Source organism: Ahaetulla prasina, chromosome 1 (assembly GCF_028640845.1).
Source record: "Ahaetulla prasina isolate Xishuangbanna chromosome 1, ASM2864084v1, whole genome shotgun sequence".
Taxonomy (NCBI): Eukaryota; Metazoa; Chordata; class Lepidosauria; order Squamata; family Colubridae; genus Ahaetulla; species Ahaetulla prasina.
Window position 1 is genome coordinate 354,021,689 of NC_080539.1, and position 23,564 is coordinate 354,045,252.

General features: G+C 42.0%; 1 protein-coding gene across 2 annotated transcripts in view; it reads left to right on the plus strand.

Moving 5' to 3' along the window:
- The window catches only part of MDGA2 (MAM domain containing glycosylphosphatidylinositol anchor 2), a 732,231-nt gene that overhangs the window by 462,988 nt on the left and 245,679 nt on the right, over positions 1-23,564 (plus strand). For both annotated transcript variants that reach the window (XM_058163141.1, XM_058163142.1), the window contains 2 exons: positions 1,600-1,929; positions 18,400-18,693. In XM_058163141.1, coding sequence (XP_058019124.1) covers positions 1,600-1,929; positions 18,400-18,693 — 624 coding nt within the window. The remainder of the gene's footprint in view (positions 1-1,599; positions 1,930-18,399; positions 18,694-23,564) is intronic.

Below are 23,564 nucleotides of genomic sequence, written 5' to 3' on the forward strand. Positions count from 1 at the left end.
ACGCCGAGGGAAACACCGTGGGAAAATGTCCGACCATCCCCTCTCCGGCATCGCTGGAAAAGCCCTCAGCCCCTGGGGGAGGCCTCCGCTGCCACCGCCGCCGCCGCCAGGACCCGGAAGCCATGCCGCGCCTGCCGCGGTCACTGCCCCAACAGAAGGCCGAGGGAAACGCCGAGTCTACCACACGTACTGGGCCCTCAACTCGGCCAGCCTCATCTTAATCGCTGCTTCAGATGTTCCCCCGGCAGGGTCTGGGACCAAAAAGTCGGAAAACAAACCCTCCTGGTCCCAGGCCCTGGGAAAGGCTGCCAGCCGCTCCGACAAAGATTTTCACCGTGCCATCTTGGCACATGCGCATCAGATCTAAAATGAGATTCCCTCTAATATCCATGTGATTCAGTGGTGGGTTTCAAAAAAATTTACTATCGGTTCTGTGGGTGTGGCTTGGTGGACATGGCATGGCTTGATGGGTGTGGTTTGGTGAGCGTGGCACGGGAAGGATACTATAAAATCTCCATTCCCTCCCCAATCCAGGGGAAGGTTACTCCAAAATCCCCATTTCCTCCTGATCAACTGGGACTCGGGAGGCAGAGAATAGATGAGGGCGGGGCCAGTCAGAGGTGGTATTTACCAGTTCTTTGAACTACTCAAAATTTCTGCTACCAGTTCTCCAGAACTAGTCAGAACCTGCTGAAACCCACCTCTGATGTGATTCCTTACTCCTTGTCCCCAGTGGCATTCCAGAAAGTCTTAAAGTCTTAGTTGTTGTCTCAGGCTTTGGAGTATGGTAGTCGCGACTCCTGTCAAATTGTTTGAGTGTGTATGAGTGTGTATGTACACTAATTAGTCAGGGGCCATCCATTTTTCTTCTTTATTATTTTTTTATAATTATTAAACAAATTCAAATAGCCTCCCAACTCACACTTAGGTCAAAAAACATTGTATTGTATTTGCTGTTCTGCTTGGTTTTTTATTGTACCCATCCAGAGACAGTTCAGATTTGGACAGTGCCTAAATTGAGAAAGTAAATTGAGTTAAATTAAATTAAATTAAATTATCCTTCTGTTGTTTAACCTAAAAGGACTGTGTCATGTTTCCCTCTGTGGGAAATGTATCAGGTGCGAATCCAAAAGAAGATCTTAGTTTTTTATCCCTATCCACAGCTGTTGAATTCAACTGTGCCTACTTTGCTATTTTCAGAAAAAAAATGTAAATTATTAGTAATTGTAATGTAAATGTAAATTTCAGAAGGATTTTGGAATTGATTGACTGTATGTATGGAGAAGGTGCTCTCTATGGAAAGCATGCCAGATTTGTTGCAGCTTTATTTGGATTGTTTTCTACCGCATTTCTTTTGAAATGATTCTAATGTAATATCCATATATTAGATTTATTCTTGTAAACTATCTGTAGTTGGATGTAAAATCTAATGTGTTTTGCAGGAAGAAGAAGCGTAGACTTCAAACCATGATTCGTTTGCAGAAGTGATTATTATATTCAGAACCAGTTATCTCACCAAACTGGTCATGACCTCTCATCTGTGTGCAAATAGCTCAGGCTTGCATCAAACTCATTCATATTCTGCTTTCTCCATTTTAGCCTTGAAGAAAGGACGATTCTGGATCACACCTGACCCATATCATAAAGACGACAACATTCAAATAGGAAGAGAAGTCAAGATCTCCTGTCAAGTGGAAGCAATTCCCTCTGAAGAGCTCATGTTCAGTTGGTTTAAAAATGGCCGACCACTGCGCAGCTCTGAAAGGATGGTGATTACTCAAACAGATCCTGATGTCTCTCCAGGAACCACCAATTTGGACATCATCGATTTGAAATTCACAGATTTTGGGACATACACATGTGTTGCAGCTCTGAAAGGTGGTGGCATCTCAGATATCAGCATCGACGTCAACATTTCCAGCAGCACAGGTGAGGGTGTTTCTGTAACTTCCTGTAGGAATTCAGTGTCAATTCTTTTAGGAAGATAGCAAGCTTTCCAGGTCATTTTTTCCCAAGTTCCCAACCCAATGGTATGAGCAAACTGCAGCCATCAGTTGCTGCGTTTCAATACCTTTTCCTCTGCAGACTAGTTTTATGGAAAATGCAATCCACTTTCTTCAGTGAGAGTAAAAAAAAAAGAAAAATAAGAGTGAGACAAAAGTAAAGGATATCAGGAATATAAAGTTTAGGGGGAAGAAAATCAAGTTTAGAAAAAGAGAATAGGTTTTCTTTTTCCTCTTAATGTGTCATTAGTCATTGGCAATCTTGCAAATTATTCCCCAAAGCATAAAGACCCTGTTACACTTCCTGGTTAACCATGCAGCTGTTTTCACAATGGATTTTTTTCCCCTAGTCTCCTTAAAAATACAGGCAACTAACTGATGGAGATTTTGCATTCAAAGCACACATGCTGCCACTGTGCTGTGACCCTTCAAAATACTTCCACATTGATGTAGGAATGAATATGAGAAACATTTGAGGATCTGAAAATAGATTTGCTCATAGGAGTAGGGGATATTGTTGCTTAGCGGTGAATTTCATTTCAGTTCTAGCAAAACCTATGCCAAAAGGCAGAACATGTGTATCTCTGTATGTGTATGTCAGGCAAAGATTATTAAATTTCTGGCATATGATGGATGAATAATAGTGGCTTGTGTTTGTCTTGCAAGGCTGAAGCAGAGAGAGCCATTCTATCTGTGGAGTGTTTCTCCTTCAAGAGAAAGCAACCAATGCATTACCTTTTCTTGAAACAGATTCATTTGGAAGAGCAATTGGATGTATCAGAAGAATCCATCAGATGGCTGTACCTGAAAGCTTTTCATAGCTTCTCCAGCCAGTGATAGATTATGCTACTCACTGGGCTTGGTGTTTCACCATGTGTAAAGAAAAGTCAAAAGATAGAAAGAGGAAAATCAATGTGTGTAGGTTGCTAATACTCTCAAGACAGTTGTAGGATCACCTTGGTCATAAAACAATTGTGGATATCTCACTCTGTATGTAAAATCATTACTAACTTACCAAGTCCATGATAACAATTATTTTATTGTTGTTAGTTGCAAAATTGTGTCCGACCCATCGCGACCCCATGGACAATGTTCCTCCAGGCCTTCCTATCCTCTAACATCCTCTGGAGTCATTTAAACTCACACCTACTGCTTCAGTGACTCCATCCAGCCACCTCATTCTCTGTCATCCCCGTCTTCTTTTGCCCTCAATCTTTCAACAATTATTCAGCTATGGATTTATATACATTATATTTTTTGTTAAATAAATTCAAAATAACTAACACAAAAATTATGTATCATGAAATGAATTGGACATGCAAATGTATTAAGTCCATTAAAAGCAGTCTTGCAGTCTAATTAGTTCCAATAATAAAACCTAATTTCATCCCTTAAAATGATGAGCAAAATCTAACAGCTGAAGCATAGAACTTCAAGCTATGTCCAAAACTTGATGGAGAAAAAAAAAAGGTTTTATACAGTACACACAACATGCTAACTGTTAGCTGAGCACATACACAGATCCTGAAAGTTAGAGACTTGACAAGATACTGTACCCTGGAAACTGAAAGAAATGGAAGAAAAAATGATATTTTTGCTGTTGATGGATGGCATTTCCAAGGAGACATCCTTTCTCCTCGGTGTCCCATTTAAGTATTGTTTTTGAGCCCTTACTGCAGGCATGTTGTGGAGCTCTCTCAAAGGTGAGACTCAGTGATTGCTATAGAGGGTCACAGTCAGTCCCAAAATATCCATTTACCAGGAAATAATCTACAAATACATCCTGACACCTATATGTCACTTCACCTTACCTTTGTCCTTTTGCTTGGCAAACGGGCATCCTCTCAAAACTCCAACTCCTCCCCCCCTCCCAGTTTCTATTCTCGTCTATGTGACTCAGGGGCATTCTCCTAAATAAATATGTTGCCAGAGGCAAGCATTTGGCTTTGTGGAATGCCAGCTTACCTTGCATTTTTTTTCATTTTTGAAATCTATCATCCATCTATCTTTTGTTTCAGTGGTGTTCTGACCGAGGCTTTTTTAAAAAGCATGAAGCAGAGTCTTGGTCCTGGTAAAACCCCTTTTATTTACACGACTGTGAATTCTTTCATTCACAGTCAGCAAGGCTTGGCAAACAGTCTTTCAGAGAAATATTTATCAACACAAATCTTATCTCGTTTGGAAAGCTGAAAGATAACCAGTTTCCAAATGCAGTATAAGGCAAAACTTGGCACAGAGTCTTTTAGAGTCACGAACAGAACTTTCCACTCTTAAAACAACCAAACGAACAAATTGTTTCCTGCAAAAGCCCACTCCCCATTTTTTTGTTTACTATGGAAGGAGCCAATCACCTCCAAGATGTGGCTTTACTCCCAAGTCAACCCTGCTTTCTTAGTTGTTCTTGTCTTCTGGCAGCTCTGTGCATGTGCACACTGGGAACAGGCTCCAGCTGTTCCTCTGCCTCGTTGCTGTCTAGCTCCCTCTCTGCCTCCGATGCAGAGCCCTTGTCCAAGCTTCCCCCAGCCCCCAGGACTGGTCCATGTTCCTCCCCAACCTCCTCACTGTCCGACTCTGCTTCCAGCTCTACTGGCTGCCGGCGGGCCACAACAAGTAGACTTGGAAACGTGTATTGGTAATACCAGATTCACCATTTCACCCCATGCATAATCCTTCACCTAGCTTTGGCTTGTCCATTTGGGTCCATGCCTGCCCTGCATCCTGTTTTGTGCAAAAGGGGTTGTAAAGTCACTCCTCAGCATCTCATTTAAAAGACTCTTGAGTAACAGGACTCAGATCATTCACAACTTGAAACTTTATGGAAATTCAGCCATCCCAAATATAAGAGTAGACTTTTTGTTTGTCTGAATTCTTCATAGCTTTTGCATCTGATTGGTAACCCAGTTAAACAAGGTTGCTGCCCAATACTTCAGCTGGATTACAGTGTTGTCAACCTTGGCACGTTTAATAATAATAATAATAATAATAATAATAATAATAATAATAATAATAATAATAATAATAATAATAATAATAATAATAATATTTTAATTTGTATACCGCCCTTCTCCCAAAGGACTCAGGGGGGTGCACAGCCAGAATAAAATACAAAAAACAACATATACAATACTAAGAACAACCCTTAAAAAACATATTCAATTGGCCACATTTAAAATACAATATCCCCTATAAAATTTACAAAAATTTAAAACCCATAAAATCAATTTAAAATTTTAAAAATTCAAGCCAGTCCAGCAAGGCGGAATAAATAGGTTTTAAGTTCGCAGCGAAAGGTCCTGAGGTCAGGTAATTGTCGAAGTCCAGGGGGAAGTTCATTCCACAGGGTAGGAGCCCCCGCAGAGAAGGCCCTCCCCCTGGGGGCCGCCAGTCGACATTGCTTGGCTGACGGCACCCTAAGGAGTCCCTCTCTCTGAGAACGCACCGGTCGCTGGGAGATAGAAGATGGCAGTAGACGGTCTCGTAGATATCCCGGTCCTAAGCCATGGAGCGCTTTAAAGGTAGTCACCAATACCTTGAAGCGCACCCGGAAGACAACAGGCAGCCAGTGCAGTCTGCGCAGGATGGGTGTTATATGGGAGCTCCGAACTGCTCCCTCCATAACCCGCGCAGCCGCATTCTGGACTAACTGGAGTCTCCGGGTGCTCTCCAAGGGGAGCCCCATGTAGAGAGCATTGCAATAATCCAAGCGAGAGGTAACGAGAGCATGAGTGACCGTGCATAGGGCATCCCGGTCCAGGAAGGGGTGCAACTGGCGGATCAGGCAAACCTGATAAAAAGCTCTCCTGGAGACGGTCGTCAAATGGTCTTCAAAGGACAACCGCCCATCCATGAGCACGCCCAAATTGCGCACCCTATCCATCGGGGCTAATGACTTGCCCCCAACAGACAGCCGCAACTGCAGCTGACTGTACCGGGGTGCCGGCATCCACAACCACTCCGTCTTGGAGGGATTAAGCTTGAGCCTGTTCCTCCCCATCCAGACCCGTACAGCTTCCAAACACCGGGACAGTACTTCGATAGCTTCGTTGGGATGGCCTGGGGTAGAAAAGTACAGCTGCATGTCATCAGCGTACAGTTGGTACCTCACCCCAAAACCACTGATGATCTCACCCAGTGGCTTCATATAGATGTTGAACAGGAGGGGTGAGAGAATCGATCCCTGCGGCACCCCACACATGAGGCGCCTCGGAGTCGATCTCTGCCCCCTGTCAACACCATCTGCGTCCGGTCAAAGAGATAGGAGGAGAACCACCGATAAACGGTGCCTCCCACTCCCAAACCCTCCAACCGGCGCAGCAGGATACCATGGTCAATGGTATCGAAAGCCACTGAGAGGTCTAATAGGACCAGGGCAGAGGAGTAACCCCTATCCCTGGCCCTCCAGAGATCATCCACCAACGCGACCAAAGCCGTCTCCGTACTGTATCCGGGCCGAAAGCCGGACTGGAACGGGTCTAGATAGACAGTTTCATCCAGGTACTGGGGTAGCTGACATGCCACCGCACTCTCTACAACCTTCGCCGTAAAGCAAAGATTGGAGACTGGACGGTAATTCCCTAAAACAGCTGGGTCCAGGGAAAGCTTCTTGAGAAGAGGTCTCACCACTGCCTCTTTCAAGGCAGCGGGAAAGACCCCCTCCCGCAAAGAAGCATTTGTAATCCCCCGAAGCCAGCCTCGTGTCACCTCCTGCGTGGCCAGCACCAACCAGGAGGGGCATGGGTCCAGTAAACATGTGGTGGCATTCAACCTTCCCAGCAACCTGTCCTTGTCCTCGGAAGTCACAGGGTCAAAACTATCCCAAACAGTCTCAACAAGACGAGTCTCGAAACTCTCACCTGGATCTACCCAATTTTGATCCAATCCATCCCGAAGCTGAACGATTTTATCATATAGATAACCGTTAAACTCCTCGGCATGCCCTTTTAATGGGTCCTCCCGCCTCTCCTGTTGAAGGAGAGAGCGCGTCACCCAAAACAGGGCGGTCGGGCGGTTATCTGCCGACGCAATGAGGGAGGAAACGTAAGAACGTTTCGCATCCCTCAATGCCACTAGGTAGGTCCTGCTATAGGACCTAACTAGTGTCCGGTCAGCCTCAGAACGGCTGGATCTCCAGGCACTCTCTAGGCATCTTCTCTGGCGTTTCATCTCCCTCAGCTCCTTGGAGAACCAAGGAGCTGGTTGAGACCGACGCTGGGTCAGAGGCCGCAAAGGCACAACACGGTCCAAAGCTCCAGCTGCGGCCTATTCCCAGGCCGCGACTAGTTCTTCAGTCGTGTCGTGGGCCAAATTCTCGGGAAATGGCCCAAGCTCCATCAGGAACCTCTCTGGGTCCATCAGGCGCCTGGGACAGAACCAACGCATTGGTTCTGTCTCCCTGTGGTGGTGGGTAGCGGTCTGAAAGTCTAGACGAAGGAGAAAATGATATGACCATGACAAGGATTCGACGACTAAATCATTTAAAATCAGATCATTCAACCACTGGCCAGAGATAAAAATCAAGTCTAGGGTGCCTCCCCCAATGTGGGTAGGGACGTCAATTAGTTGAGCGAGGTCCATGGCCGTCATGGAAGCCATGAACTCCCTAGCCGCCGAGGACGCCCCACCGGTTGATGGCAGATTGAAATCCCCCATGACCAACAGTCTAGGGGTCTCAACTGCCAACCCGGCCAGCAACTCCAACAGCTCGGGCAGGGCTGTTGTCACGCAGCAAGAAGCCAGGTACGTGATCAGCAAGCCCACCTGAGTCCTACGACCCCACTTCACGTAGAGGGATTCACACCCAGCTATCTGAGGCACAGTGGTCTCCCTCGGCTCAAGACTCTCCTTAATAATAACCGCCACCCCACCACCCCTACCCTGGGCCCTCGGCTGATGGAATGCTCGAAAACCTGGTGGGCACATCTCCACTAGGGGAACTCCCCCTTCGGTGCCCAACTAGGTTTCCGTAATGCCCATAACGTCCGTGGTCCCTTCCTGAATTAGATCTGAAATCAGGGGGGCTTTGTTAACCACGGACCTAGCATTACATAACATCAGCCGAAGGCCCAAGTCCCAAGTACTCTGGCCACTCGGGGAATGGGAAAATCCTGGGGGGCCGGAGCACGCAATCGCTCTTAAACAGCAAGAGCAAACCCCCGAAACCTGATATGGCCCCCCTTTCCATCATATCTGCCTCTCCCGCTTACCGTATTGATAACTTGGCCCTGATGAACTGGAACGAAACCCTCCCCTGCTACCTTCGGACCTGTTAAATTACCACTGTGAAAAACATGTTGGACTTGGCTCCCTCCCCGACGGGTTTCCCCCCCACCCATCCTCCCCCCAACGCAGACCCGTCAATTCCCATCCTCCCCTTAAAATTCCCATTAAGACTCCCCTTAAAAAAACGATTAAAACAATTTGTTAAAAATCCCCTAAGTCTCCTAGATTTAGCATGCCATCTCTCGGGGTTCCAAAAGTTGGGCCCTCAATAATGTGGAGGGCCAAACCTGCGAGAGAGGGGAATCTCGTAGGGCAAGAAGGTCCGCAGTTGAAAATGTCCGCATGACAAAAGTACGGTTAGCAGCCCCATCCTGGCCGGTCAAAATTGTCACCACAGCAGAACGAGGCTCCCCGGCTGGCAGAATGGACCGTGGACTTCCAGGACTCCGTGGGGCCGCTACTCTACCACCAAACCCAAATCGGCCACCACTCGCCCCAGGTCCAGATAAAACCAACCACTCTCTTCCGAGCCAATCCAGTAGGCGTTGATGTTAAAGCCAATATGGGCCAGGGACCCAATACCAGGCACCAAAGAAAACCAGAGGTCGGGGGTCCTGGCCCGAATCCAGCCATGGAAAGGCCAATGTCGCTGCCCTCTCCACCAGCAAAAGTCCGTCGCCGACGCCGCCGACACGGACACCCCCCTATGGGGGGGCCAGGAAGAGGGCCCGAACCTGCCTCGAGCCCACTCTCCGGCAGGTTCCACCCTCAGGTTGTTTCCTCCAACCTCCTCTGGCTCTTCGGGCATAGCCTTGGTGAGGGCTTCGACTAAGGTGTATGGACTTCGATTCCCTAAATTCTCCAGCCAGCCTAGCTTAAACTTGCCAAGGTTGAGAAACACTGATTTGGAGATATATCATTTCTCCCCATAAGCAAAATACCATTTGTCTCCATCTTGTTTTTTAAAGGTGTTACTTCCAATTTGAAAATATGTTTCCATTGTTTATCAAATATATTTTCATATTCTTACACATTCTGTCTTTAATTTGGATAGGATAGATCAGGGCAGGTTGCTCTCCTTTCAACTAACTTTTTTTTAATCTACAAAAGAAGTTTGCCAATTAAATGTCACTTTCTTATTAAACAGTGGGTCTCTGGCCCTTCTGGTAGACTGCTGTGTGTGTTCTGGGTAACTTTGACAGGGTGTGAAAGGAATAATCTTCTTTCTTATTAGTTCAAAAGTGTTTATTAATGTTTTTTTCCCCTTAAAGTTGTGTCTGTTGTCATAATAATAAAAGTAATTTTCTAGTCTATATAATTAATGACTCAAGTCAGGGCATTTTCAAGCTTCAGGCATTCGTTTAAAGAAACATCACTTTTAATATTGCCATTTATTGACTGGGAAAATGCCCTTTTTAATTGAGAAGTTTTGTTGTTTGTTGTTGTTGTTTTCTTCCTTTTATCTCTGGAAACAAACAGGAGGAGAAGAAATCCAGGAGTTTTGCAAAAGATAGTTATGTGTCTTTTTTAGGCTTTAGGTACAATTGTATGGTAATTTTATTTATTTATTTATTTTATTTTGTCAATCATACATAAGATAACACATAAAAGTATAAACATAATTTGGATACATGAAAAGAGTAAGTAAAAGGGAATATTAGGACAGGGACGGTAGGCACGCAGGTGTACTTATGCACGCCCCTTACAGACCTCTTTGGAATGGGGTGAAGTCAACAGTAGACAGTTTAAGCTTAAAGTTTTGGGAGTTTGAGGAAGAAACCACACAGTCAGGTAGTGCATTCCAAGCATTGACCACTCAGTTGGTGAAGTCATTTTTTTCTTCAATCAAGTTTGGAGCGGTTTACCTTGAGTTTGTGTCTCTTGTTTCTTGTTTGTATCTATTTATTAAACTTAAGAAGACAGCAGAAGCCATTCCAAAGGGATCAAGGAAGTGAATAAAGCATGGATTTAACATTGAACTAAGTGTCCATGTTTGAAGCTACAACAGATCCCAATAGTTTTAAGTGTGCAATTGGGAAAACCAACTTTAAGCGAACAGAAATGAGGAGCCCAATCAATGAGGCAGGAAGAGAGGTTCTCTAACCAATCCCAATTCCAAGATAGGACTACCACTATCCTTGTCTCTTACTCAATGAACACACCAGTTCAAATGCCAATCATATTTTCTGCAATCGAGTTTGGAGCGGTTTACCTTGAGTTTATAACAACCTCAAGATGGCTGCACAACCAGGCAACTGAAGCCTTGCCCCTTTCTAATACAAATGGCACATATTTGGCTTAGGACCGGGGTACCTACGGGACCGCCTACTGCCACCAATAGCCTCCCACCGACCTGTGCGCTCCCACAGAGAGGGCCTCCTCCGGGTACCATCGGCCAAACAATGTCGACTGGCGACCCCCAGGGGGGAGAGCCTTCTCTGTGGGAGCTCCCGCCCTCTGGAATGAGCTACCTCCGGGGCTTCGTCAACTCCCCGACCTCTGGACCTTTCTGAAGACCTTTCTGAAGACCTTTCTGAAGACCTTTCTGAAGACCTTTCTGAAGACCTTTCTGAAGACCTTTCTGAAGACCTTTCTGAAGACCTTTCTGAAGACCTTTCTGAAGACCTTTCTGAAGACCTTTCTGAAGACCTTTCTGAAGACCTTTCTGAAGACCTTTCTGAAGACCTTTCTGAAGACCTTTCTGAAGACCTTTCTGAAGACCTTTCTGAAGACCTTTCTGAAGACCTTTCTGAAGACCTTTCTGAAGACCTTTCTGAAGACCTTTCTGAAGACCTTTCTGAAGACCTTTCTGAAGACCTTTCTGAGCTGAAGATGCTCTTGTTTCAGCGAGCAGGGCTAGCTTGAACGTAGTTTTTAATTGGGGTTTTAAACAGGGTTTTAATTATTTTTAGGCCAGTTATTGAATTAGTTTTTATACTGTTTTTAATTGGGGTTTTAAACAGGGTTTTAATTATTTTTAGGCCAGTTATTGAATTAGTTTTTATACTGTTTTTAATTGGGGTTTTAAACAGGGTTTTAATTATTTTTAGGCCAGTTATTGAATTAGTTTTTATACTGTTTTTAATTGGGGTTTTAAACAGGGTTTTAATTATTTTTAGGCCAGTTATTGAATTAGTTTTTATACTGTTTTTAATTGGGGTTTTAAATTGGGGTTTTAAACAGGGTTTTAATTATTTTTAGGCCAGTTATTGAATTAGTTTTTATACTGTTTTTAATTGGGGTTTTAAATTGGGGTTTTAAACAGGGTTTTTAATTATTTTTAGGCCAGTTATTGAATTAGTTTTTTATACTGTTTTTAATTGGTGTTATATGTATCTTTGTATTTTATTGGCTGTGAACCGCCCTGAGTCCTTCGGGAGAAGGGCGGTATACAAATTTAAATAATAATAATAATATTTCTTTAAAAGGGCCCACTGTTTTGGCATTGTTGATCTCTCCCAATGGGCAATTTGCCCTTTGTTCTTTATTCATGACATCATTTGGTTATCTTGTTAATTATTATGATTTTTGTCACACAGTCAGGTAGTGCATTCCAAGCATTGACCACTCAGTTGGTGAAGTCATTTTTTCTGCAATCGAGTTTGGAGCGGTTTACCTTGAGTTTATAACAACCTCAAGATGGCTGCACAACCAGGCAACTGAAGCCTTGCCCCTTTCTAATACAAATGGCACATATTTGGCTTAGGACCGGGGTACCTACGGGACCGCCTACTGCCACCAGTAACCTCCCACCGACCTGTGCGCTCCCACAGAGAGGGCCTCCTCCGGGTACCATCGGCCAAACAATGTCGACTGGTGACCCCCAAGGGGGAGAGCCTTCTCTGTGGGAGCTCCCGCCCTCTGGAATGAGCTACCTCCGGGGCTTCGTCAACTCCCCGACCTCTGGACCTTTCTGAAGACCTTTCTGAAGACCTTTCTGAAGACGCTCTTGTTTCAGCGAGCAGGGCTAGCTTGAACGTAGTTTTTAATTGGGGTTTTTAAATTGGGGTTTTTAAACAGGGTTTTTAATTATTTTTAGGCCAGTTATTGAATTAGTTTTTTATACTGTTTTTAATTGGTGTTATATGTATCTTTGTATTTTATTGGCTGTGAACCGCCCTGAGTCCTTCGGGAGAAGGGCGGTATACAAATTTAAATAATAATAATAATAATAATAATAATAATAATAATAATAATAATAATAATAATAATAATAATAATAATAATAATAATAATAATAATAATATTTCTTTAAAAGGGCCCACTGTTTTGGCATTGTTGATCTCTCCCAATGGGCAATTTGCCCTTTGTTCTTTTATTCATGACATCATTTGGTTATCTTGTTAATTATTATGATTTTCGTCACACAGTCAGCCAGATGTTCAGACTGGATTTGGCATTTTTATCCACCTATAAGTCCTTCCCAAGGACCTGGAATAGGCATAGGTGGATGTTTGGTGGTGTTAAAGATATTGTTGCTGGATGTAAGCTGTTCCGAGTAAAGTTGCCCTTTGCAACTCACCGTCATCATATTCCTAGTATTTTTTTTCTCATAGATGCAGCGTCCGCATTTTGGATAACAAACGCCATCTTGTGTAATAAAACGCAGCACCCAGGTCTAACTGGGTGAGCTGCCTTTTGCGACTAACTGATGGTAATATGTCAATGCCAATGGTGTTCAAGTGGTGCTCCAAACCACCCATCTGTATCATTCACTTACATTCCCTACTGGTTCACAAATGTGAGTATGTGCCCAGGTGCAGTAGTCGCACGTTACATCCAGGTGGGTGGGCGGAGCCTCCCGCAGTCGCCGCAACCAGTTCGCATGATCCAGAGAGAACCGGCTGAATCCCACCACTGCTCTGTATCATAGAGAAAATGATGGGTGGTGTACAATAAAGTATTAAAAGCATAAAAAAAATATACAAAATTTACAATGCCGAGGAATATTAACAATTGATTAAAAGGAAGGGAGATCTATTATCATCAATAATCAATGGACAACTTTGTACTAAATGCAACATCCTTCTTTGTGTGGTCAATTTTGTCCAGCATGTTGTTTTCAACAGTGCTCACAAGCGGTGATATTCTGCCACACAATTGATAGCTGATGTTTTAATTTTAGTCAAAGAGCAGGAGTTGGATAGGTTGCTGGTTTTTAGATGAACTGAATATGGCTCTTGCTGCTTTTGTTTATATATCTTTTGTGTTTATTTCTATTATGGAGCTGCAGGAGTAGCACTATAGTTAAAGCTATTCTTCATTTTTCAGTGTTATACGACAGCAAGCTCTAAAAACTAATATGATCGTCATAAAATCAAGGCAAGTTCTTTGATGAAGAGCATGAACGTAGTCATATTTCAAGGAGAAAAAAGAGAATAATGTCTGCATTCTTTCTGTAGTGTTCTTTTAGTTCTATATAGTTGTTTTAATCAGTAAAGATCACTGTAAACATTTTTTATTTTTCAGTGTAGCAGATTGAGTAGACTGAGAAAACATATAGATTGATGGACTAGAAGAAAATACCCTGTTTTTCTGGATTTGGATTATTTCTATATTTCTTTATTTATTATTAATGTGTTTAGTTTTAAACCATGTTATCTTACTAATGCAGTAACTCTGGGTGTCTTACAATATAATAAAAAAAGTTAATAAGTGCAAAAAAAATAGTAGCAATTTCTAATATTATTAGAATGATATTAATATTGGAATAAAAATTTAAAAATAAAAACCAATTAATTATTAAATCTTCTCTGTTCTATCAGTCAACCCCAATGTAACGGGTCCCTGTTGGAGCTTCAGGCCAAGTGGCAGAACATAGTTTTAGACTTTTCCAGAAAGCCAGGACTGTGGGGGGCAGATCTCACCTATGACAGGAGAATATTCCAGAGCGTGACGGCCACAACTGAAAAGGCTCTTCTTGTTAGGCACAAGAAAACAGGAAATGGGATAGACTTCAAAAGTATGAGTTTATTTTGTGCCACCTCTATATACAAGAATCTGATCTACTAATTTTCAAGGCAAATTGGCCTAGATAAGAGTCTTCAAAATTATGGGAGGCTTAGTTCTCTTGTGGGAGTATAGCACGGTGTCGGCAACACATGCCTCCTGAGCCGTGTGTGCCTCTTTGACCCCTCTCCTGTGGCCCCCTGCTGATCCAGTCACGCGACCTCCTCTTCGCCACGAGACACTGGCCCAACCCTGCCGTGGCCGACGCCAAATTAACTAACGCAAGGGCTGGCAGGGTGGGAATGGGATCCGGGAGAAGAGTACAATGGATAGGGGGACAGATCCACAGCTGAGGAGTGAGTACGAGTCACAGCAGTGGCTTCAGAGAAGACAACCCTCCTCATCCTCACTCAACCCCCTGGCAGGCTGTTGCGGGGATATCCTCCTCAAGCAAGCGGCCGGGCTCAGCCAAAGTGCAGTGAAGGTGAGCGGAGCAGGTGGGTTGACTGGCTGACGGGCAAGCATCTTTCCCATAGAAAAACTGTTCTTGTGTCTAGTTTTTCTGGTGTGCAGTGCTCTATAGCACGGTTTTGAGGGTAGGAATTGAAAAAAATTATGTCCAGGATGTGAGGGGTTTGTAAATATTTTCACAGCCCTCTTTTTGACTCATGCAATATACAGGAGACACAAAACCTGGGTAGGTGAGGGAGTGATGTTGAGTTGGCCATGCCCACCCAGGTTTTGTGGCTCCCTTGTTGTCTTTTCTGTGGGAAACGGATCCAAATGGCTCTTTGAGTGTTTAAGGTTGCAGACCCCTGAATATAGCAACTCCAAACTTATGACACATTTGATCCTGTTCTTGGGCTCAGCCTGATCATCTCCTATGTCTAGTTGCAGGAATTGGGTTTGTCTAGGCTAGTGAAGAGAAGAACTAGGGGTGACACAATAGCACTGCTCCAATATTTGAGGGGCTGCCACAAAGAAGAGTGGGGCCAACCTATTTTCCAAAGCACCAGAAGGCAAGACAAGAAACAGTGGATGGAAACTAATCAAGGAGAGAAGCAACCTAGAACTAAGAAGACATTTCCTAACAGTGAGAACAGTGGAATGGCTTGCCTTCCAAAGTTGTGGGGTTTTTAAGAACCGATTGCCTGGGACGGGGTCGCCTACTTGAGCAGGGAGTAGGACTAGAAGACCTCCAAGGTCCCTTCCAACTCTGTTTTGCCCTTCTTATATTGCCCTTCTTGTGGCCTTTTGCTTTGTTCTCTTGGGTGTCTGTTTTCTGATAAAGCAGAAATTATTTATTTTGTATAATACGCACACATGCAGACTTAGTGCTAGGAAGGGGAAACAGGCACTTTTTGTCAATATTATAATAGTTGTCAAAATTGTTTGGCTATCACTGAATTACTCAACCTGGGAACAAGAGATAGTACTATTTCCTATTTTACTTCAGGCAGACAAATGTCTTAAACAAGCTCTCAGTGAAGACTGAAAGAGAGATGTGCATGTTTCAATGTCTGTTTGGGGATATTTATGTATTAAATATATTTATTTCTTCATTGAACTTATATGCCACCCATCTTGTGGTTCAAGGCAACTCTGGATAGCTTACGATATAACAGAACAAAGAACAGAACAGAACAGAACAGAATAGAATAGAATAGAATAGAATAGAATAGAATAGAATTTTTTATTGGCCAAGTGTGATTGAACACACAAGGAATTTGTCTTGGTGCATATGCTCTCAGTGTACATAAAAGGAAAGATATGTTCATCAAGAATCATAAGGTACAACATTTAATGATAGTCCTAGGGTACAAATAAGCAATCAGGAAACAATCAATATCAATATAAATCATAAGGATACCAGCAACAAAGTTACAGTCTTACAGTCATAAGTGGAAGGAGATGGGTGATGAGAAGATTAATAGTAGTGCAGATTTAGTAAATAGTTTGACAGTTTTGAGGAAATTATTTGTTTAGCAGAGTGATGGTGTTCTGGAAAAAACTGTTCTTGTGTCTAGTTTTTCTGGTGTGCAGTGCTCTATAGCGTCGTTTTGAGGGTAGGAATTGAAAAAAATTATGTCCAGGATGTGAGGGGTCTGTAAATATTTTCACAGCCCTCTTTTTGACTCATGCAGTATACAGGTCCTTGAATAAATATACCGTATACTGGAAAACATAAGGGACATGGTGGCTTAGTGGGTAAGACACTGAGCTTGTTGATCGAAAGGTCGGCAGTTCAGCGGTTCGAATCCCTAGTGCCGCGTAACAGGGTGAGCTCCCGTTACTTGTCCCACCTTCTGCCAACCTAGCAGTTTGAAAGCACGTAAAAAATGCAAGTAGAAAAATAGGAACCACCTTCCATGCGCCTTTGGCGTTGAGTCATGCCGGCCACATGACAGCGCTGGCTCTTTGGCTTTGAAACAGAGATGAGCACTGTCCCCTAGAGTCGGGAATGACTAGCACGTATGTGCGAGGGGAACCTTTACCTGGAAAACATGAGAATGGTGTGTATGAGAGAGACCAGGTAGGTGTGTTTTGATTAAAAAGCCATTGCACATTGATAAAGATATGTTAATTATTATTATTATTATTATTATTATTATTATTATTATTATTATTATTATTATTATTATTATTATTATTATTATTTAATTTGTATACCGCCCTTCTCCCGAAGGACTCAGGGCGGTGAACAGGCCAATAAAATACAAACAACAACAAACAACCAATTAAAACAACCCTTAAAAAACTGATTAAAGATGCCAGAAAATTTAAAATACATTATACCCCATAAAAATTACAAAAATTTAAAACCCACAATTAAAATTTAAGATTTAAGATTTAATGTTCCATCAATGTTATCTGATTGATGGAAAAATAATAAAATTGACAAAAAATGTAAGATGTGCTCTTACTATACATCTGAGGCTAGACTGCTGCTATGGCAATATAAAACAGGCAGTCTTAGACATTGCAAGATTTGAGGAAGGCTCCGAAAAAAAATACTTTGCAGGAAGCAGCTCCTAGCTAATATTTGGCTGAGTTTGATGATAGCTAAGAAGGATGGACCTGATTAATACTTGGCCAAAAAAAAAATTCCAAGGCTATAGGCTAATTTGGGAAGTTAAACAACCCAAAAGAAATCTAAGTGTGTTTCTTATGTGGTTATTGGAACGATGGCTGACTTCAGGGTGTCTTTCTCTTTAGCTAACAACATATTGCCAGAAAAAAAATACTGATAACCATACAATTGACATTGTGATTTCCAATGTAGTAAAATCAGAACATAATTTCAAACATATATACTCAAGAATATGATTTATTTCACCAAAACTGCCAATTTAAAAAAGGACAAGAGGTCAGATTAGGCCATCAATGAACCATGCACACAGACTGTTATGGGTATTCATGTGCTTCCCCATAATAAAGTAAATAAATATCCCTTTTTAAAAAATGATACTCAGAGAACCAGGCAAGATTCTGGTCTCTTCCTTGTTCCTTACATTGGCTTGTGCATAACACTATATCAAAATATATCCACATGTGAAATTCTCTTTACTGAATACGAACAATTTTGCATCAATGGAAAAAGGCTGGGTGGTTGATTTATTTGTTAATTTTTGTTAGTCACCCTCCTACAAAAAGATTAGCTATAAGATAAGGTAATCTTAATGAAGGTAATTATATGAAGAATGGTTGCAGGAATTGGGTATGTCTGGTTTAATGAAAAGAAGGACTAGGGGTGACATGATGGCAATGTTCCAATATATAAGGGGTTGCCACAAAGAATAGGAAGTCAATCTATTCCCCAAAGCTCCTGAAAGCAGGATAAGAAGTAATGGATGGAAACTAATCAAGGAGAGAACCAACCTAGAAAGAATGATAAATTTTCTGACAGTTAGAACAATTAATCAATGAAACAGCTTGCCTCGAGAAATTGTGGGTGTTCCATCATTGGTCGTTTTTAGAAGAGATTGGGCTGTCGCTTGTCTGAAAAGGTATAAGGTCTCCTGCTTGAGCAATGGGTTGGACTAGAAGACCTCCAAGGTCCCTTGCAACTCTGTCATTCTATTATTGTGTCATACTCTTCCAGAGATGGTTAAATTATGCTTTATAATGTCCGATTATGCATTCAAAGCCACAGAACTCTCATGTACTAACCATTTCATTTCCCCTTCTTGTTTTCTTCCTTTCCTTTCCCCTTTGCACCCATTTGAAGTTCCACCCAACCTGACTGTTCCACAAGAAAAGTCACCCTTGGTCACCAGAGAAGGAGATACCATTGAACTGCAGTGCCAGGTGACCGGGAAACCCAAGCCTATCATCCTCTGGTCCAGGGCAGACAAGGAAGTTCCCATGCCAGATGGGACAATGCAGATGGAGAGCTATGATGGGATCCTGAGGATTGTCAATGTCTCAAGGGAGATGACAGGGACCTACAGGTGTCAAACCAGTCAATACAATGGATTTAATGTCAAGCCAAGGGAAGCATTGGTACAGCTGATCGTACAGTGTAAGTCTCTATTCCCTTTTACTCCATTTTTTTTCTGCAGTAATATTGAGTTTTAAAATAATGTTTTTGGGATTTCATTTTAATCAACAGATTCATATTTCTCTGTTGTGTAGATTGTTAGTCTTCTGTGTGAAATGGGCTTTTGCAACACATTCCTCTCTGAAGCAAGTGCATACTGCAATATTTGGGTACCCATAGACCAGGGGTGGGGAACAACAGCCCTTTTATGTCCTGTGGACTTCAACTCCCAGAATTCTCGAACCAGCATGGCTGGCTCAGGAATTCTGGGAATTGAAGTTCACAACTCATAAAGGGGCCATAATTCCCTACCCCTGTTAGGCAAACAATTGTCTTTGGCTAAACTGGATTTAGAGTTTTGGTTAGTATGAAGAGAGAAGAAATTGGTCAGTGGTGGGTTTCAAAATTTTTTACTACCGGTTCTGTGGTTGTGGCTTGGTAGGTATGGCATGGCTTAGCGGGCGTGGCTTGGTAGGCGTGGCAGGAGAAGGATACTGTAAAATCCCCATTCCCTACCCAATCCAGGGGAAGGTTACTGCAAAATCCCCATTTCCTCCCAATTAGCTGGGACTCGGGAGGCAGAGAATAGATGGGGGTGGGGCCAGTCAGAATTTTTACTACCGGTTCTCCAAACTACTCAAAATTTCCACTACCGGTTCTCCAGAACCGGTCAGAACCTGCTGAAACCCACCTCTGAAATTGGTGTATGCTAGTATGTGAAGGGTATCCCTTATTCTTCCCTGAATGGGAAAAAATTTTTTTTAATCAATTTGCTATTAAGTCATGCTGACATTCATTGGCAGGATTCACTTGTCATGACAAGAGTTATTGTTATGTTTAGTTAACATGCTTTGTCCAAACAATAAATCATAATATGGTTTACAATGATAGCTAGATTTGTACAGGATGCTAAGATTTTGCCTGGTTTCCCAAAGATGCTGAAATGCAGATTATACAACTTCATTTTAATCTACTTGAACATGCTATGTAAATCTCACCAATAATTTACAGAGCAATTTTTTAAAAATAAAATAAAATAAAATGTTAGATATCAATCTTGTTTTAATGTAAACAGGTTTTATTTTTTTAATGGCAAGTTCTAGAACTGTTTTAATTGGTCTGTCCTTCGTCACAGCAAACTAACTGGTAATCTTGATAAAAGCTTAAGTATTAGCAAATGAACTAGAAACCATATAATCATATGCCTGAAGAGTTATCTTAAGTAAGTAAGATTATGGGTCATCAAATTGAGGTTGACTCAGAACAAACAAGGGACTCAGTGGCTAAGATGCGGAGCTTGTTGATTGAAAGGTCAGCAGTTCAGCGGTTTGAATCCCTAGTGCCGTGTAACAGGGTGAGCTCCCATTACTCGTCCCAGCTTCTGCCAACTTAGCAGTTTGAAAACGCAAAATATGCAAGTAGAAAAATAGGGACCACCTTTGGTGGGAAGGTAACAGCGTTCTGTGAGCCTTTGGCATTTAGTCATGCTGGCCACATGACCATGGTGACATCTTTGGACAGCACTGCCTCTTTAGCTTTGAAACGGAGATGAGCACCGCCCCCTAGAGTTCCCTAGAGTTGGGAACAACTAGCACCTATACTCCTTTACTCTTTACAGAACAAACAAATATTGTAGAAATAATTTCTCCATGTTGATATCTCCTTAACCTGGTCCTTCAGGCTTTCCCACTGTGCATTCAGAGCCCCTGTAACTGAGTCCCGCCATCTTGCTGCAGGTTATGCTGTTCTTTTTCCTTCCACTGAGTTTTTTCCCAGCTGAGTTTCTGCATAATGTGGCCAGAGTAGGATAATGTGAGTCTAGTCATTTATGTCTCAAATGAAAACTCTGGATTGGTTTGTTCAGTGATCCATCTGTTTGTTTTCTTAGCTGTACTCAGCCATATTCTCAGGAGTTTTCTTCAACTTCAAAGCCACTAATACCCTTCCTACTTTGCTTCTTCAAAGTCCAGCTTTTGCTTCCATAAAATGTTGCGGCTTGAATGATTTTGCTCTTTTCCAAACTAGCCAATGAAATATTTGTTTTTGTCTTGCTGGAAGAGTGCTTTGATAACCTATGCCTGGAAGAAACAAAACACGAGAAAGTGGAAATTGGGGAGAAATGTAGGTAAAATAAAAGAGGTAAACTATTAGAGAAAAAAGATACGGACATATACTTTTCTCTCATGATAGTGGTAAACATTCGGAGCATAAACCAGTGCTCCAATTTCTGGGAACAAGGCTGAAAAAAAAGCAAACAACTTGTTATTTCCTTCTAGGCTCCTGAGAGCCCTTTAACGAGTCTTCTGAAATCTGATGCTCTCCAGGTGTTTTTCTCTTCAACTCCCACAGTTGAACTCCTAGCCCAAAGGCGTCAAACTCACAGCCCAGTAGACCGGATGCATCACATGCTGGATCCTCCCGCACCCAGTTTAGCAAAGGGGGGGGAGTCCCGATACGTCATGTGACACCTCCATGACGACACGAGTTTGACACTCCTGTCCTAGCCAGTGGCTGTGCTCACAAGGGATTGTGAGGGTTGAAGTCCAACATGTCTGACTAAGACAAGATTTGGAGAAGAATTGCCAACTTGATCTACCTATATGCAGGGGAGGGCTGCTGGGGTTCGTAAGGGTTCGGGAGAACCTCTAGCTAAGATTCTGTGCAGTTCAGAGAACTCCCAAATCCCACTCCTGGCTGGCCCTGCCCACCCCTTTCCTCCCCTCCCAGGAGTCCCCACGTGGCCCATTTTGGATGCAGGTAAGTGCAGGGTGCGCATGGAAGTTCGGGGAGGGTGAAAACCGGACCTACTGGAAGTTTCAGAAGGCTGTAAATGGGCCCATTTCCGGCCACCAGAGGGCCTCTGGAACCTGGGGAGGTCATTTTCACTCTCCCAGAGGCTCACGGAAAGCCTCCAGAGCCTGTGGTGCAGGAGGCTGACTAGGCTACGCCCACCCAGCAACCAGGCAGAAAATCCCTTGCTAAAATTTTTGAAGTCCACCCATACATATATATGTTGAGTTCATAAAAGACATTAGACCTATGTTACGCAAATGCAGTGGTTGGGTTCATATAAGATGTGCCCAGCCAAAGAAATTAGGACATTATTATGGATAATATGCTTCTCATATGTTCAGATATCAGCTGGCTTCCCACAGTGGCTTTTATTTATTTATTTATTTATTTATTTATTTATTTATTTATTTATTTATTTATTTATTTATTTATTTATTTATTTTGTCACAACATCATATAAAAAGATTATATAGTATATAAACATATATATGAGTAAATATTAGGAGGTATAAGCATCTATATATATATATATATAGGAAGAAGAAAAGAAAAACAATAGGACAGTAGGCATGTTTGTGCGCTTATGCACAAACGTTTTGCCATGTTTTACCATGTTTTACCATGTTTTACATGTTTAACATTTTAACATGTTTTACCATGTTTTATCCATGTTTTACCATGGATTTCCAAATGCTGTCTGCAAATAGTCCTGATTCCAGGATGGTTATTTTTTTTTTTTTTGGTCAAATTATGCTTTTTAGTGTGCATTTTGACAATTAGGCCACAGATATCTTGAACATTACAGTTCCATCCTTCACCTAATGTCCTTTCAGAGAAAGAATATAGTGAGAAGATTTCAAACCTTCATCAAACAACTGACACACACATAGATATGGCCCCATCTTACAACAAGGGGGTTGTGTGTCCCTACTTCATTTCTCTTTGAATTAGCATACGGCCTCAATTCCTTAATAGCTAAGGACAAGGACTTGGTATTCTTTAAGAGCCTTGCAATAGAATGTGTAAAAATAATTTAGAACTGTTGTCTTAGAGTGTCTCAAAAGGAAGGTTGGTCTTATCTTTTGCTTGCTTCCGTAGATAGTTTATTCAATAAAAAGAAAAGAAAGAGAGCCATTTTCTCTCCTTCTCCATTAAAATGGTTATTTAAGCAGATATTTTGCTGCTTGCAAGAGAGGAGACGCTGACTCCAGTAAGGCTTTGCTAATGATTCTTGAGGTCTCTGCTAAAAGCTTAGCCCAGGATAACATAAACTGGACTTCAGTTTGATTTAGGTATGCGAAATATGGGTAAAACACTGTATGTACATGTAAATATTGTTTATATGTTCCGATGACTTTTTTGACAGCTTTTATAAAATGCCACAATGATTCCAATCCAACTAATATTGCAAGGAAAATCATTTAGGACCACGATGGCAAACCTATGGCACACATGTTTTATTCTCTCTGAGAATAAAAAGAGGTAATGGATTTTTTTTAAAAAAAATTAATGATTATTTATTTATTTATTTATTTATTTTTATTTAATTAGATTTTTATACTGCCCTCTCCCGAAGGACTCAGGGCGGTTGACAGCCATATAAAACCACAATAATAAATATAATAAAACAATAATTAAAAAACCTATCAAATACGGCCCTATATAAAATACATATAAAACAATAATACCAATTGAATTAAAACCCCAATAACAAGAATTAAAATTCTAAAATCCTATGCCAAAATGATTCCAACATTTTGTACAGAGAGGGTGTTTTTTGTTTTTTTTAATGATTCCTGCAAGCCAAGAAGAAACAAAATTAGAACTACTGGGAAATCATGATGGGAACCTTTCCATCCTTCCTCAAAATGGCCCTATCAAATGTGAGCAGGAGTCATTCTTAAAAAAAAAAATAGCAAAAGGTGTCACACCAATTGACTTCTCGATGACTGGATAGCGATCCATTGCTCAGCTTCCTGGGAACCCTTATTTCCTTTACCAAAGTCAGCCCATTTTTTTTTAAAAAAAATGTATCATTCCATTATGCCTGGACAGCTTAT